Source organism: Cydia fagiglandana, chromosome 16 (genome assembly GCF_963556715.1).
Source record: "Cydia fagiglandana chromosome 16, ilCydFagi1.1, whole genome shotgun sequence".
Classification (NCBI taxonomy): Eukaryota; Metazoa; Arthropoda; class Insecta; order Lepidoptera; family Tortricidae; genus Cydia; species Cydia fagiglandana.
The window spans coordinates 1,819,684-1,837,687 of NC_085947.1; the positions used below are offsets into that span (position 1 = coordinate 1,819,684).

An 18,004-nucleotide genomic window follows, 5' to 3' on the forward strand; every position below is an offset into this window, starting at 1 on the left:
ATCGTGTAGAGGAGCCATAAACATATGGCGCCAGAATTCTACCAATCCTACGTATTTGTTACTTTGTTTTTTTTTGTGAAAACTTCTTTAGCGGCGCTGTGCACTTTTTGTGACGGGAAAAAATGTTAAACTAGCGACTGGTCACGTGACCGACAGATTCGACAAATTGAAAATTCGTAAGACGGACACGTGACCTGATCGAAAAACTGTTACAATGTCATTGAGTTTTCACTTCTGCCGGCACTCCCAGAGTGCAACCCGTTGTTTTTTTTATGGCCTGGATAGCCCTTTAAGCAATGCATATTTAAGCAATGACAGAACAGAAAAATTATAGACCGGAAAATCTTACCTACTCTTAAGCTGGCACTAACGCCATCTATGTATAAAAACCTTTGAGAGGCGCAAACCCTATTCTGAATACCTACAATTTTTTTGCTCTAAACCCCGCTTTCTTAGGGTGTTATTCCACCTATCTAATTTGAATTTTGTACCTATTGCGTCTCACATTTTGCTTTGCTGTGAGACGCACTGACATTGGACAAAAAAAATGGGTATTTGGAATAACCACCCTTAAAGAAGTGGGGAAAACTGGCATTATGTAGATAAGTATTTCATACTTATTACCAGGGATGTTGCGGATGTAGATTTTATGACATCCGCGGAAGCGGATGCGGATATTGAAAACCTCACATCAGCGGATGCGGATGCGGATGTTAAGATTTGGTACTTAAACGTCAAATATTACATTTTTAGCATTTTTTATTCAAAAAAACGAAACATTTAGTATTTGAGCAAGAGTATAGGTGCGTTTTATTTACTAAACAGTAACTTGGCTGACTTTTCGGGATCTAGACGATTTTGTTAAGTACGAGTATATATAATGACGAAATTACCTAGCACTTACGCCGCGGGCGCCGCCGCTAATACATTCCTGTTACCAACTTGGTCGACATCCGCATCATGCGGATGCTCCGCATCGATTTTATGCGGATGCGGATGCAGATGCGGATGTTGAAAATAATGCGGATGTTCCGCGGATGCGGATGAGGATGCGAATATTCGCAACATCCCTGCTTATTACCTATGTTGCACAGTGATTATGAAATTTAAGTTCCTAATTATAAATATTAAGTGGGTAAGAAAGTAAATAAAATTAATTACTAAAATCAGAATACGTCCTCGTGAAGAGAAATTGGCTTAACATACAAACAAGAACGAATATATAAACTTAATTTGCATACCTGCCGGCGTTTGCCTTCGGAGGCCAGGGCCGGCGCATCTCACAATGGTTTTATGACGTTGGGAGGTCACGTCACTCTTATGGTCAAGTGGCTAGTTATCTAAGACCCAAGGCAATTTTTTAATTGGGTTATTAACTGTTTTAACTTATATATAAAACGGGTAACTGGGTTTTAATCATGGTACCTATAATAATATACTCCGCCTGGTACTCTCTTCCCGTCTTTTCTAGGTCACCTGACTGACACAAGCCTACGTCATCATGCGACAGCGCTATATGATAATATGCGATAGCGCTATATATAGCGGCCATGTTATTGTGACGTAGGCTTGTGTCACTCTGGGAAGAGAAGACCATGTTTCATTAGACTATGGTTTTAATTAGGTTTTAATATATAATTTCTTCGGAATTACGAATACAGCGACTATAACATTATTTATGTATACAGAGCTGCAGAAGTGCATACCCACGTTATAAATGAAATTTATTGGTAGGTACACTGAGTACCTATGTATAGACTGGGTAGTGGGTGGCTTTATGAATGAATGACACTGCATTCATTGATGAGTGACGCTGGCAGGCGTGGCTCACTCCGCGATTTCGTCGCTTTGCTACAGGTAGCTAAAAGTAGGTACATCCGCTCCACACCAATTTTGGTGGCTAGCCATAAGCCGCGCGTGGCGCTGTCGCCACCTAGCGGCCATATCTGTCCTGATCGTAACAGACGCGTTTTCTTAGAGAGTGATGAGTCTTCTGTACATAGTAGTACTATTATTTATTCTGTGACGCTGGGTCGGTACCGGGCTCTTTCGGTATGTATCATGACGAATTGACTGACGATTCTGCTGAGATCTATAAAATGTAAGGTGACTACCACGCGAAGGTGTACTTACACTGCCATGGACTGGCGCGAGATCAGCCTTGAGGACCAAAGCCCGGGCGCGAACGGTATCACCAGGCCGGTACCGGGCCCTTTCGGTATGTAGCACGACGGCTCTGCCGCTGGATATATTGTAGTGCAAGTGTACTTACACTGCCATGGACTGGTGCGAGATCAGCCTTGAGTACCAAAGCTCGGGCGCGGACGGTATCACCAGGCCGGTACCGGGCCCTTTCGGTATGTAGCACGACGGCTGTGCCGCTGGATATACTGTAGTGCAAGTATACTTACACTACCATGGACTGGTGCAAGATCAGCCTTGAGGACCAAAGCCCGGGCGCGGACGGTGTCACCAGGCCGGTACCGGGCCCTTTCGGTATGTAGCACGATGACTCTACCGCTGGTGATGCGGAGGGTTAGACGGCGTTCCCAAGTGCAGAGTTCCGGGTATCTAAACACAAGAAGTCAAAAATGAAATTACAATTTAATCAAAAAATATTATGCTTATGATTTAAAATGAAGAATGAAATTGAAGACATTATACGAACGAGAGAAATAATGATTGATTATGATTAAGAAGTTATGCTTTATTATGATTGTATAATAGTTATTTGTTTTACAAGGGGGCTCGTGCTAATATTGATACCCGAGCAAGCGAAAGATTCCAGAATTGAACCACAAGCGTAGCGAGTGGTTCGAAAAATGACACACAACATTTTTCACCACACCATTCCGAAGCAAATATTAAATGTAAAATATCAAACAAAATCAAACCAAATCAAATTCATATGAATGTTATTAAACATTTATCATCCAAAATCATCATTTAAAAGTCTATTCTACCCGCAAACATAAGAAAACAACTCAAAATTTGCATTTGATTACTTTGCCTCACATGTGAATAAAATGCAACTTTGCTATCAGTTTTTGAAGTGCAAAGTAAGCCTTTCCGAGCTGGTGTGGTGAAAATAAATATACGTATGAATATGCGTAGTTCCATTAAGGATTAAGGAAGGATCCAGTCCTACTAAGTTACCAGTCACTTTTCGGTGAAGGAAAAAATCGCGAGGAAACCGGATTAATCCCAATAAGGCCCACTTGCACCATCCCAATAACCCGGGGTTAAGCGGTTAAACCGTTAACTTAGTGTCAAATTGTACTGGTTACCATGGTAACTTCAGGCATAACCCGTTAACCTCGAGTTAATAGAGTGGTGCAAGTGGGCCTAAGTTTGTCTTCTGGGTCAGAAGGTCAGAAAGCAGTCGTTTTCGTAAAAACTAGTGCCTACGCCAATTCTTGTGATTAATTGCCAAGCGGACCCCAGGCTCCCATGACTCAAGGAGAAACGCCGTACAATACCTAAATCTAAACCTTGTGGCGCATCATGGTTCCATTTTTATTGCCTGTCACTATGCTCGTCACTTTCGCACTTACTTAATTGTTAGAACGTGACAGACATGATGACAAGCGATAAAAATGCGACCATGCTACCGCCGCAGTTTGTTTCAATAAAATTTACAAACAATAGAATGTCAAACAAAAACGACTACGAAAAACGAAGTCGAAATTAGACGAAGGACGGCCGGTGCAGATTCCAGCCAAGTTTCCAAACGGGCTACAAGGAATTTGCCATGCAGCAAAAACAAGGTTGAGACTTGTTCAGTTGTTAGGTGACATAGGGCCAGGACCCCTATTCGACAAGCCACGTTTGACGTATCGTGTTGATCTCCCGTTGATGTGGGAAAAATCATAAATTCTCGAATACGTAGTTACGTACAATGTCAAAATTTTACATTAACAATCCACAGTTAGGGTGACAAGCAAACCAAACCGAACCACCCTTAGTTTAGAGTTGAGTTTTGGTTGTACCAAATGATATTATCCACCGTTGATGGAATCAACACTCAGTATGCAATAAAATCAACTGTTGATTTGACGTGGATGCGAAATCTGACAGTTGTACATGTCGAATTTGGCCCCAGTTGCACCAACCACATTTGACAGACTGATCAACGTCAGCCGGCGCGCCCCGGCGCTTTACTATGAAACTTTCCATACATAAAAATTTGCGAACTCTTTAACGGTACGAACAGTTTTGTGCAACTGACCCATTGTCTCTAAACGTTATTTGTAACTTGCAATTAATTTTAACTGTGGTGGTTTAAAACCAAAGAGTATAAGTATAATTAATAAATTTAATAATATAGGACACTGACAAGTTATCACCCCTTTCATTTTAGTCCAGCAGTTTTTTTAATGTCTTCGTCCCATCTTGTACAGTCGCCATCAGATATATCGGAGCGGCTGAAGTTCTCACAAATATCTGAACACGCCTCTATTGTCAAGGTGTTCAGATATTGTGAGCACCTTGGCCGCTCCGATATATCTGATGGCGACTGTACATGGTTTGCCACTAGACGCTTGCCTAAAGGGCCACCCTTTTGTTACTTCTGATGTCCTCTCATATCTTGGTATATCTCTCTCTCAACATAATTATCTCCATATCCAAAATCCAAGGTAGACGTAAATCTTACCTTATATTTACAATGAACTCTGCTTTCGTATTTGGTAGCAGAGGAACGGGTAGATCCAGACAGCCTCCATCGCCTGTGGACAGAAAGAATAAATTTAAAAAACTCGAATTAAATTAATGACTCTTTGTATGACTGTTCTTCAGAGCCAAGGTCCCATGAACTGGACTGCCACTACTAATAATTTTATCAGAGGGCCGAACCTAAACGACAATCGTACATTGACAAACGGCAAACGAAAGGAAAAAATATTTCGTCATGACAGATGCTACGAGAAGTCACTTGACTATACCCATAGGTACATTATTTAAGTTTCTATTGGCGTTCTCAATTAAAATTCTGATCTTGGAGAGGCTTCCTTGGAGTGATAAGGCGCATGTAAGTATTGTAACCGTAAATAGTCGATACGCAAGCGTGCCTTCTGCCGCAACCGTAAGTAACTGGCTTTGACTTAATATACTGAGATTTGGGCTCCTGACCTTCAAGGTCAAGGTCACATGAGCTAGGTCATCAAGGTGGAACCATGATACGTAGACTGCTGCTTTAAGCAAACTTACTGGCTGTGGTAATCTTACCAGGGGGCAGATCTCTGGTCGCCTTAGTCTCCTGACCCTCAGCCTTCAAAGTCAAGGTCACATGAGCTGGACCCTCAGAGTGGAAGCGTGATACGCAGGCTCGGTTGCTGCTGCCGGCTGTGAGAGCGCCTGGCACGAGGACCAGGTGGTTCTGGTCTGTGCAGGGATAGCTGGAAGGAAGGAGAAAGTTTATTCAACCGATTTAAGAAGGATATTTAGGAGGATTACCTACTTAGGAGGTTAGGAGGAGGGGAGGTTCTCAACTCGAGGGGACTTTTATTGTTAAGTTTATATGTAAGACTTGCTTCTGCCCACGCTTCCTCCGCGTAAAACTTAAACTGACAACCCACTTCTTCGTTTTTATTTTCACACATCGCATCGCTCGCTACATCGTAGGCCACGTCTACGCCTCGGCTAGTCTGTGGCCATGAGTAAGCCCATTCATAAAAAAAAAAATATTTGTATAAATAGCCTATATTGTGTTCCACTTCTGGGCAAAGGCCTCCCCTGTCTTTTGCCACCTCGTTCTTTATTATTTACTAGCTGTTACCCGCGACTTCATCCGCGTGGAATCATATCTTCAACATTTTACATCTTTAGTACCTATAATTTCCATCGATGCAAACTTTATAATACAAACTATTACAGAAAGTTAATGCCGTTTTACCCATTTTGAAGTTCCTAGCTTGAAAGAAAAATGTAAGCGTACATCCCCTTTTTAACCCCCTTAGGGGTTGAATTTCCAAAAACGTTGCTTTAACTTTTTTTTCTATTCCGCTATTATGCCTTTCTAAGAAGAAGTTTCAAACTTTCAACTCCTTTTTAAGCCTGTTAGGGGATGAATTTTACAAAACGCTGCAAATACTTTTCCTGTCTTTTAATAATATCCTCATATACAAAGATTCAAGTCCCGCGTTCGAAAAAATGTTTGATATTCATACAAACTTTCAACACCTTTTTCATTACCTTAGGGTACGAATTTTCAGAAACCTTGCATTTTAGTAATATATCTTTTAACGTAGTTTCAAATTCCTAGCTTAAAATGAAACCTGAACCCGATACAGACTTTCATCCCCTTTTTAACCCCCTTAGGGGTTGAATATCTCAAAATCGCTTCTTATCTCTTATAGAGATAAGAAGCGCTGGCCAACCTGTGCTTTTTATTACAGGTTAACGACCTTCCTGCTAACGTCCAAGGTGACATGTACCTATTCGCTGATGACTCCTGTGACATTTTGACAGCACCCTCCATACAAAACCTAGAGGAACTCATAACACAGGACATCAATCGAATGCAAAACTGGTTCATCCTCAATGGCCTAGTCCTTAACCTTGTGAAAACACAAGTAATGCACATCAACTTAGGTGGTAGACCTCCTAGGCCTCTATCAATTCACATTGACCACACTCCCATAGAACAAATTCAACACGCAAAATTTCTGGGGCTAACTTTAGACTCCGCCCTCAAATGGGACCAACACATAGACACCCTTTGTAAGAAGCTTTCCGGTGCATGCTTTGCTTTAGGTAAGCTTGCTCACGTACTGCCTTATAAAGAACTACGATCAACCTACTTCTCACTCTTCCATTCTATAATGTGCTACGGCCTGGAACTATGGGGCACAGCGGCAGAGTGGCATCGAGTATTTGTACTTCAGAAACGTGCCCTAAGAATCATAGCCAGAGCCTCACCAGGTACGTCAGCAAAACATCTATTTGCAGACATGAAGATACTCACATTACCGTCTCAATTCATATTCAACATAGCTAAACACGTACACACACACAAACACACTTTTGTTACCAACAAACTCACACGCACCCGTTTAGGTAGCAAGGAACGACTGCTACCACCACCCCACAGACTAAGCAAGTCTTCAAAGACCATGCATGTCTTAGGTCCGAAGATTTATAATGCACTGCCCAATGACATCAAAACGTTAGATAGTACTAATATGTTTATTAACAAACTTAAAAAATGGCTTATTGATAGAACCTTTTATACTGTAATGCAATTATTTGAAATTGAAAAATGCAATAACTAATTAATTATTACCTAACTATAACTAATATGTACCTATCTACTAACATGACATGTTACCTATTTTAATCTTGTCATACTATTTCAATTGTATTTTTAATCTAATGAACATAATGATTATTGTAATTTTAATTCTAGACATACATTTTTTATTATTCTCAATAATGTGATAATAATGTGTATTTTATTTTCTGATGTTGACATGTAATATTTTAAGAATATTATGAATAAATGAGTATGAGTATGAGTATGAGTATACACTTTATAAATGTAATCTGGTGTGCTTTCAACTTTCTATCTTTTGTAGTTTCGGCATTGCGTTGATGAATCAGTCAGTCAGTCAGAACCAGCAGGACACTTGCATTTATATATACCTATAGATTTATTATTTTGCGTGAAGAAGTTTAGATTCAGAGGATAGCCGTGGTCGTATGCCACTTTACTTTAAAGTTTATAATCCTGGCATACGACCACGGAGATCCTTTGAATATCTCTGTAAATATATAAAAATTGTAGTAAATTATATAACGTTGTATTTTTTTATTAAAAAAATGATAACATTTATAATATTTCCTGTTTAATAATTTCAGATAAGAATTCTATCTTGTTTTATACTTTTTAGAGCGCGATTTGCAGTAGTCGGGTTTTAGTTTTTGAACTTATTTTTTATATGTAGTATGAACACACAGCTATCATACAAGACTAAAAATCAAGCCTAAATCTCCTGAAAACGTTTCAGCATATCACTCCTGTAAATTGACTAAATCGAAATTACAAACTTAATTTTTATTTTTGTTTCAAAGTGAACCATAGCCCGGAACTCCGCTGTTTTATATAGTATGAACACACAGCTATCATACAAGACCAAAAATCAAGCCTAAATCTCCTGAAAGCGTTTCAGCATATCACTCTTGTAAATTGACTAAATCGAAATTACAATCTTAATTTTTATTTTTCTTTTCAAGTGAACCATTGCCCGGAACTCCGCTGTTTTATATACTACGACAACACAGCTATCATACAAACCTTTCAGCATATCACTCCTGTAAGTTGACTAAATCGAAATTCCTAACTTAATTTTTATTTTTATTTCAAAGTGAACCATTGCCCGGAACTCCGCTGTTTTATTTAGTATGAACACACAGCTATCATACAAGACCAAAAATCAAGCCTAAATCTCCTGAAAACCTTTCAGCATATCACTCCTATAAATTGACTAAATCGAAATTCCTAACTTAATTTTTATTTTTATTTCAAAGTGAACCATTGCCCGGAACTCCGCTGTTTTATGTAGTATGAACACACAGCTATCATACAAACCAAAAATCAAGCCTCAATCTCCTGAAAACGTTTGAGCATAGCACATCTTTATTTTCCTCGTTATTGAAAAAAAAACAAAAATAATGGTTTTCTACACTTTATAGGTCAAGCGAGGGCCAGGCGCTTCTGTTCTGTGTACATAGAACGCACAGCTGTCATTTTAAACCCAAATACGCTAAGAACTTTTTAAAATATTTTTTTTTATTTGATGTTCATGAAAGTTAAATTTGTATGCCTTCTTCGTTTGATTTAGAAGCGAGAACTCCTAAGTTCTGTAAACAATAGAGCAAGAGCTTTCGTTTGACAACAAATTTATGTCTGTGCGTTGTTAAATGACATCAGCATAGCACGTGTGAACTTAGCATATCATATAATTTAAAATCTATTTAAAATTTGTAGTTAATGTTCTCAAATATGCCTTTTTTGTATCAGGAACTCTTTGTTACCATGTGTCGAGGCGAGCATATTTATTTTATCCCATTTGCAACAAAATGATATGCTAGTGTGTGAACTTAGCATATCATTTTGTAAAATTCCATAGTATTGGTTTGCACGGTAAAAATGCCAGAACTATTGCTAAAAAGTATCAGGAACTCTAGAACTACGGTGCATGCTAATAGAACTCCAATAAAAACGTGATCTGCTAGACTTTGATATGCCAACTTCACAGACATATTGATAACCTCCTTTGGGATTTGGAAGTCGGTTAAAAAGAACACCTAATGTATATTTCCCACTGGCATAGATAAATTTTTGGAGCACGTATGTTACCTACTTTGAGTCACGTAGGTACACCTATATAGTGTACATTTCAAAACTGAACATAATATTTCATACTAAATTGAATTATTTGTTAAACAGTGGCGCCGCCGTTGGCCGCATGTGTATGTTTGGAATGAAGATTCTCAGGAGTCATGTTTTGCTATTGTATGGAATGGAACAATTATGTTTGGATTACCGTCTGTTGAGTACAGAACACAGAAGTAAGGCAGTAAGGTACCTTGTAGGTAGTTTTAGGTAAATAGGTGGAAGATAATTATAGTAAGAAAATTAATAAAATATAAATAAATATTTGGCGACAATCTTACACCTAGCTAGATCGACCTAGCCACAAACTAAGCAAAGCTTGTACTATGGGTACTAGGCGACGATATATACATACTTACGTACTCGTATATTGTACCCACCTACATGCAAGAGGGGCTTAACGTAAGTTTTTTACCTAATAAGTAGTAGTAAGTAAAGGCATAATTTTCATATATAATTTAACTTTCTATTAGCATTTTCTATAGACGATTTTCACTTGGCTAAACCATCTTGTTCAAACATTAGTTATCTTACTGCGCCGGATCTGTATTGTGCGAGCAAGCAAAAACAGTTGCGTTGGCGCATAATCTGTAGTGATTGCTTCCGTGTATGAACCAACTTAAACAGTGAATCAGGAATTATTCAGGATCTACTAGGACTATAATCTTATTTAACCAGAGTTCGGACAATTTATCGCCAAAATAAATATTGTATTGGAACATGATACAATTTTTTTAACAATTTTGAACTGCAGTTTTTGAGTACCTATAATCTGAAAAATCTATAAAGATAATGTGTACATAATATGAATTTAATAAATCTTGTCCTATTTTGAGATACAGACTGTATCTCAAAATAAACTGACAAGAAAAAACATAAACTGTATCATGCAGTTTATGTTTTTTAAAAAGTTTAAGATGCTAAGTGTTGGCTGAATTTCTGATAATAAAATAGCATATCTATGCGCCATTTCAAAATTCCCCTACTTTCCCTTCATATGGGAAATTTCCCGGGAACGTTTCCGGGAAATTTCCCACCAAGGGAATTTTCCAGGGAACGGCACATCACTATAACTATGTATTAAAGAAACACCAGTTTTTCCAGGAAAAGTTCTAGATCTAATTCAAATTATAGGTATCAAATAAATATTGGTACAATTTATAAAATTGAGGTATCGGTATCTAGATCTAAATGTACAATAAATGATTGAATGGCATCAAAATGTCATCCGGAAATCACGACAAAGGCATGAGGAAATCAGTTTTAATGTAGGTCATCTCATCTATATGAATCATTCATTACCATTTGCTGTTATGTTAGCGTATTTTAAATATCTTTGACACGAAAACTTGATTATTTTTTTCATTGTAGGTACCTATAGGTTAGGTGTAGGTTTCACCAAAGCTGACGTGGATTCTAATGAAAATTTTGTTTTGATAATTCAGTAAAATCTTGCGCAAGACCTTAGGTATAATATGATCTATGTAGTCTTATTTTCTGGCTTCAAAAATTGTGAAGTTTATTTTATGCAGTTTTGTGGGACGAATTCGGTTTTATTTTTTCTCATACAACAATGAGAAACATATTTGACCAATATACTTGCTTAGTAGTTTAGTTTTGAGGCCGGCAATAAGGAAATCGAGGTAAAATCGCGGTCATCATCTCCATTTTATTGACATATTATTATTAACATTTTATTGACTTTCAGTTCAAATATTTTAATACTAAGTATCTATATAATTATTACCAAGAGAATCATCCATTCGTTCAGGCCAACGAACTTGAATGAATGGGATACAGTTTCCAGTTCATGAATGAGTTGGTTATACTTGGCATACAACATCTGGTCATGATTAAGTTATTATTTTCTTTGATTTCAACCGCATACCTACAGTCAAATTTTTTTAGTAATAGTTGGGAGCCTTGGACTATACCTAATTGGGTGGTTTTACGGTGATGCTAAAGCTTCATCATCATCATCATTTCAGCCTATATACGTCCCACTGCTGAGCACAGGCCTCCTCTCATGCGCGAGAGGGCTTGGGTTGGGTTATTGGGTTGGGTTATAGTCCCCACGCTAGCCCAATGCGGATTGGGGACTTCACATACACCTACGAATTTCTTCGCAGATGTATGCAGGTTTCCTCACGATGTTTTTCTTCACCGAAAAGCTAGTGGTAAATATCAAATGATATTTCGTACATAAGTTCCGAAAAACTCATTGGTACGAGCCAGGATTTGAACCCGCGACCTCCGGATTGAAAGTCAGACGTCATATCCACTCGGCCACCACTGCTATGCTAATGCTAAAGCATACTCAGACTAAAGACTTTTGAAATATGTTATAACGAATGTCTTAAGGGATCCGCTTTAGCGTTTGTAATCATAATTAAATGCCATAAAACTTTATGCTCTAGCTAAACGGGACTTAATCACGTATAATTTTTTTTACGTCTACTCCGATCGTAAAGAAGTAATTAGCTGTCATCCCGTCCCACGTAATAAAAAGCTTGGGGAAGGAAAAAAAACCGGGCAAGTGCGAGTCGGACTCGCGCACGAAGGGTTCCGTACCATAATGCAAAAAAAAAACAAAAAAAAAGCAAAAAGAAAACGGTCACCCATCCAAGTACTGACCACTCCCGACGTTGCTTAACTTTGGTCAAAAATCACGTTTGTTGTATGGGAGCCTCATTTAAATCTTTATTTTATTCTGTTTTTAGTATTTGTTGTTATAGCGGCAACAGAAATACATCATCTGTGAAAATTTCAACTGTCTAGCTATCACGGTTCGTGAGATACAGCCTGGTGACAGACGGACGGACGGACGGACGGACGGACAGCGAAGTCTTAGTAATAGGGTCCCGTTTTACCCTTTGGGTACGGAACCCTAAAAGTAGCGGGTTTTGTCAGAGATACAACAAATTATAAGTGGATCGTTTTCAACTAGTTACTAATGATATACCGGGTGTGGTCTGTAATACGAGCAAAAAATTTAACTGTAGGCAGCAGTGGCGGCGCGTCAAACATATCCATAGGCAAGCCGGGGCTAATTTGGCTTACATAATTGCTTTTACAACTTTGCTCAAACGTCCAAAAACAAGCAAGCCGGTGGGAATCGGCTTTTATGGACGCGCCGCCACTGGTAGGCAGTACTCCTCATACTGACCAACATTTTTTCAGCAACTTATAAAAATAACTTGTGGTTTGATTTTTAATACACTTTAAAGTTTATTCTAAGACGCAATGTATTGCGAATTTTGTTATGATTAAGGCATGACAAGCAACGTCAATCACAATGATATGGCATGGCGATGGCGTCCATTGAAGATAATATTTATTTTGTATTAAAAAGAAGGAAGTCTGAATACTTCACAATTTTTAAAAGTTGCTGAACTAAAGTATCACCGTTTGAGGAGTATAATCTATGTTTTAATTATTTGCTCGTGTTACAGGCCACACCCTGTATAAATAAATATTATAGGACAATTTTACACAGATCAATCTAGTCCCACGGTAAGCTCAATAAGGCTTGTATTGTGGTTACTAGACGACGATTATATATACATAGAATAGAAAACATCCATAACGGGACTCAGGAACTATTTGTGATAAACACACAAATAAATGCCCTTACCAGGATTCGAACCCGGGACCTCCTGCTTCGTAGGCAGGGTCACTACCGACTGGGCTAGGAGGCCGTCAAATCGAGTAGCTTCAACAGCTTGTTTGCGTCCAGTTGTACAGTCGACGTTAAAATAGTTATTTGTTTTACAAGGGGGCAAAGTTGTTGTTTAACCGCTCGTGCTAATATTGATACCCGAGCAAGCGAAAGATTCCAAAATTGAACCACGAGCGTAGCGAGTGGTTCGAAAAATGGAATCTTGAGCGTTGCGAGGGTTTCAAAGCACGAGGGTTAAACAAAATTTGCTCCCGAGTGAAACACAAAATTTTTCACCACACCAGCCAAAAGCAAATATTAAATGTAAAAGATCAAACAAAATCATACCAAATCAAATCCAAATGAATGTTATTAAATATTTATCATCCAAAATCATCATTCAAAAGTCAATTCTATCAGCAAACATAAGAAAACAACTCAAAATTTGCATTTGATTACTTTGTCTCACATGTGAATAAAATGCAACTTTGCTATCCGTTTTTGAAGCGCAAAGTAAGCCTTTCCGAGCTGGTGTGGTGAAAATATGTTTACACTTTTGCACCTTCCACCATTGTAATAAGGCGAAAAATGTACACATATCTTTGACGTCGACTGTACTGTAAGTATAATGTTCATAATCCCGAAGTGTCGATTCAACAAAGAAGTAGGAAATCCGTCGTCACCCCAACTACGGGGTAACCTGGGATTTCTTACTCTTTCGTGTTTATCTCTAAAGTTATGAAATGGAACTACACAAAATCATAAAAAATGAAATTCAAACGACTGGAACATTTATTATGTATAAAATTCAGTTTGCCACATATAAAATTAAAGTTTTATCGAGGCTTGAATGTCAGTTTTGTCCGTACTCACCCCATTTTACGGGAATAATTGTTTGGTACACGCATCACACAGATAGGCTGTCTGTTGGTCAGTACGTGTTATTGTTGTAAACAACAATATTAATATTATTTCTGGCTATCTACTAGACGCCTATATCGACTAGAAGTGGAGCATGCATTAGGTACATTTATTGATTAAGTATGTCTTACACATTTATACAGTCACCTGCAATAATATGTGACACAACGAAGGCCGCAAAAATATCTGACACGATCTTATTTGTAGAGCCATCAGAGCGCGTCACATATTTTTGCGGCCTTCCAAGAGTAACATATTATTGGATGTGACTGTACTCTATATTTTGGTGCGTTTTTTACTCAAAAAGTATTAAGTCGCAAGCCGCATAGCCATGAAATTTTGAATTTGTATATTATAAAACCTAAGTTACTTATATTTCTTTATTCTTTATTTCTTTATTCTGAACAATAATTATTGTGTCGAACATTGAATTGCTTAATACCTAATTAAAATTATGTACATTGTTATCAAAAAATAAAATAAATACTGGAGTATATAAAATTACAGAATTACAATTACAAATGTCAACAGTTATTACAATATTATTAGAATGAAAATTCACAGGCTTCACAGCACGCATCCAAATTAAAAATTAGTCACTAGAAAATAATTACAAATGTCAGTCTCCAGTCAAATGTCTATATTTAAATAAAAACTTTTTACAGAAAAAAAGAAAACCGACTTCAAAAAGGATGAAATAAAATATTATCCATTTTAAGTCTATGCGTTAGTCAGAACACACGATCAAACCTTCTTAGCACAGTCCGTACCATGTTAGTCGGCACGCAAGCGTGAGATTGGGACTGAAGTTATTTCCCGTCCCTTATTCAGAGAACTACGTTTCATTATATAAAACAATTCAAGGAATTTACTTTCTTGCCAAATGTCACCTGAAGCGGTTCAGTTGTATAGCTATGAAAAGGCGACAAAGAGGCAGACAGAATTACTTACACATTTATAATAGTTATTAATACAGTTCTAATGGGATTTATAGTCATAAGGCTGATTATTTTTGACGGGTATTGTTACTACTTGGCTTGGCACCGACTTCAAACATATCAGTTGGTAACGCATAGACTTAAAATGGATAATATTTTATTTCATCCTTTTTGAAGTCGGTTTTCTTTTTTTTTGTAAAAAGTTTTTATTTTTCCATTTTTAGTTTTAACGCATTGTTAAGAACGCGACGCATGAATGAAAAACAACATCATGATTAATACTAAATTCGTGTATCTACTTTAATAAATATGTAATCAGGAATTTTCTCGAGTCCGTCTGGGAAATTACAATTACTGTCACTACACTAAATCCATCGCCACTGACCCAATCTCTCAACCCCCCCGATCACTCTGCCTCACAGCGTATCAACTCCTGATCCATGTACCCCTCGGCCCTGAACCAGCAGCCCTACAACCACCATTACTCGACCCCTTTATCCCCGACCCCTTAACTCCTAACCCTAACACCCGATCAGTAGCCTTACCAGCTTACCAAGAGTTTGACATTGATTTATTCGCTAGCGTGTGTGTAACTTACTTTCTTTGCATCTCGCTCGTACTGGCATATTAGTGCGAGCGAGATGCATAAAAAGTTAGTTACGAAGACGTTAGCGTCGCTAACTTAGCGAATATGTCAATGTCAAACTCGTGGTACGGCTACACTTGCACTACATCAAATTGGCGGTGTTCGGAAGCAAATGCTTGAGTTACTTTAGAAAACACCGAAATCACTTTACATGTGCCTTTAAAAACTGAGGAGTTCCCTCAGTTCCTCATGGATTCCATCATCAGACCAGAACCAAAAATAATACGAAAACATCTAGGAGGCAACTCCTTCCAAACAAAAAAAGAATTACTCAATTCGGATCACAGGTGCCGGAGTAATCGCTGAACATACTACATTTAAAAAATCATCAAAACAATCATCATCATCAGGTCTACTTCATCAAAGTGGTGGTTTTCGGGAGAAAATGCTCGAGTTGCTTAAGAAAACACCCAAATCACCATGCATGTGCCTTTAAAAATTGAGGAGTTCCCTCAATTCCTCATGGATCCCATCATCAGAACAGAACCAAATTAAAATGGGACTAATTCGGAGGTAGTTCCTTTGAAACAAAAAAAGAATTACTCAAATCGGACTACGGATGTCGGAGTAATCGGTGAACGTACTACATTTAAAAAATCATCATCATTATCATCAAAACAATCATCATCATCAGGTCTACTTCATCAAAGTGGTGGTTTTCGGGAGAAAATGCTCGAGTTGCTTAAGAAAACACCCAAATCACCATGCATGTGCCTTTAAAAATTGAGGAGTTCCCTCAATTCCTCATGGATCCCATCATCAGAACAGAACCAAATTAAAATGGGACCAACTCGGAGGTAGTTCCTTTGAAACAAAAAAAGAATTACTCAAATCGGACTACGGATGTCGGAGTAATCGGTGAACGTACTACATTTAAAAAATCATCATCATTATCATCAAAACAATCATCATCATCAGGTCTACTTCATCAAAGTGGTGGTTTTCGGGAGAAAATGCTCGAGTTGCTTAAGAAAACACCCAAATCACCATGCATGTGCCTTTAAAAATTGAGGAGTTCCCTCAATTCCTCATGGATTCCATCATCAGAACAGAACCAAATTAAAATGGGACCAACTCGGAGGTAGCTCCTTTCGATCAAAAAAAGAATTACTCAAATCGGACTACGGATGTCGGAGTAATCGGTGAACGTACATAGAAAAAAAAAAATAGCCACAACCGAATACAGAACCTCCTCCTTCTATGAAATGGAAGTCGGTTAATTAAGACGAATAAGTGCCTGTACCTAATTTGAACTCTCTTTCGTTGGTAATATTCTTGAATATTTCGCGTCTTTCTAAATAATAATGAAATTACCTCGTATAATTTTGTGCCACCTCGCTAACTTGAATTAAACTTGAATGCACAGGCATACACACTAACATAAATAAAACACACCACATCATCACAATACACCGATACACACACATTTTACACATTAGCAATAAATGTATTTGTATAACTAAGCGCTAAAAAACTCTACAACCATCATTATGACAAAAATCACAAAAGACACGTAAATATTACACAAAGCGAAAAACAAAAGAAAACCATCCAGTAAAAAACACTCATCATTATCTGTTTAAATCATAATTGTTAAAAAAAATCTGTTCAAAATAACGTTCCAATTTCAAACGGTCATTTGTTTACATCGACGTTCGATTTTTGAAATTCGGAAGCGGAACCGGCGCGCTCCGGATGCGCGCGCGTCTCGGACTAGCGTGCTGACCGTATGCGCAAAGGTCGCGAGCACGTCAGGTGTCGTCAACGTTTTTTGCTGACGATCTTTAATGCGAAAAAAGCTGTGTTTTTTTGCTGATGACAGGTGCTGATAAGATTACTTAATTCGTGTTTTAAAGTAGCTAACACGAAGTAAGCTTTTATTAATTTAAAATAAAATTTAACATTACAAAAAGCAATTGATTAAAAAAAACTTATTCTTGTCCATTTAGTAGTTTAGGTCACTAAGTTAATGGTATATATACAAAGCAAAAAAAAACATATAAGCATGTTAACGAAGGCTATAATAATCGACTGAATAAGGCTAGATAGCTAGCGGTACCAGGGGTGCGAATCTCCTGACTTCGGCCAAACTCGGCTCCGCTCGGCTCAGCATTGCTCCGAGCAATTTTTAGGGTTGGCACCACTTGACTTCCTTTTGCGTGCACGACCACAGATAAGATAATCACTTGAATTTTGACAACCCTAAATAGCCGAAAGGGATAGTGTCATGTATTAAAAAGGGATAGCTTGATTCGACCCTGAACCGCTGTCAAACTTCGGTTTTGTAGGAAGCTTCCTTTCTGTACGGTAGTACTATTATTTATTCTGTGGCGGTACTCAGCTATTTGCATCTCAATAGAACAAGTCAAATAGCTCATTTGACGTTTGACTAAATTAACGAAAGGATTGCATTGGATTGGATTGTATAGAAGTATTAATATAAGTCG

The 18,004-nt window shown here is 38.0% G+C and overlaps 1 protein-coding gene across 1 annotated transcript in view; it reads right to left on the reverse strand.

Moving 5' to 3' along the window:
- Positions 1–17,271, reverse strand: part of LOC134671710 (murinoglobulin-2-like) — a 53,467-nt gene extending 36,196 nt beyond the window's left edge. The window contains exons 1-4 of the mRNA XM_063529542.1: positions 16,872–17,271; positions 5,227–5,396; positions 4,655–4,727; positions 2,412–2,571 (exon numbers count right to left, since the gene is read on the reverse strand). Coding sequence (XP_063385612.1) covers positions 2,412–2,571; positions 4,655–4,727; positions 5,227–5,396; positions 16,872–16,993 — 525 coding nt within the window. The 5' untranslated portion in view covers positions 16,994–17,271. The remainder of the gene's footprint in view (positions 1–2,411; positions 2,572–4,654; positions 4,728–5,226; positions 5,397–16,871) is intronic.
- Between the last annotated feature and the right edge of the window lie 733 nt (positions 17,272–18,004).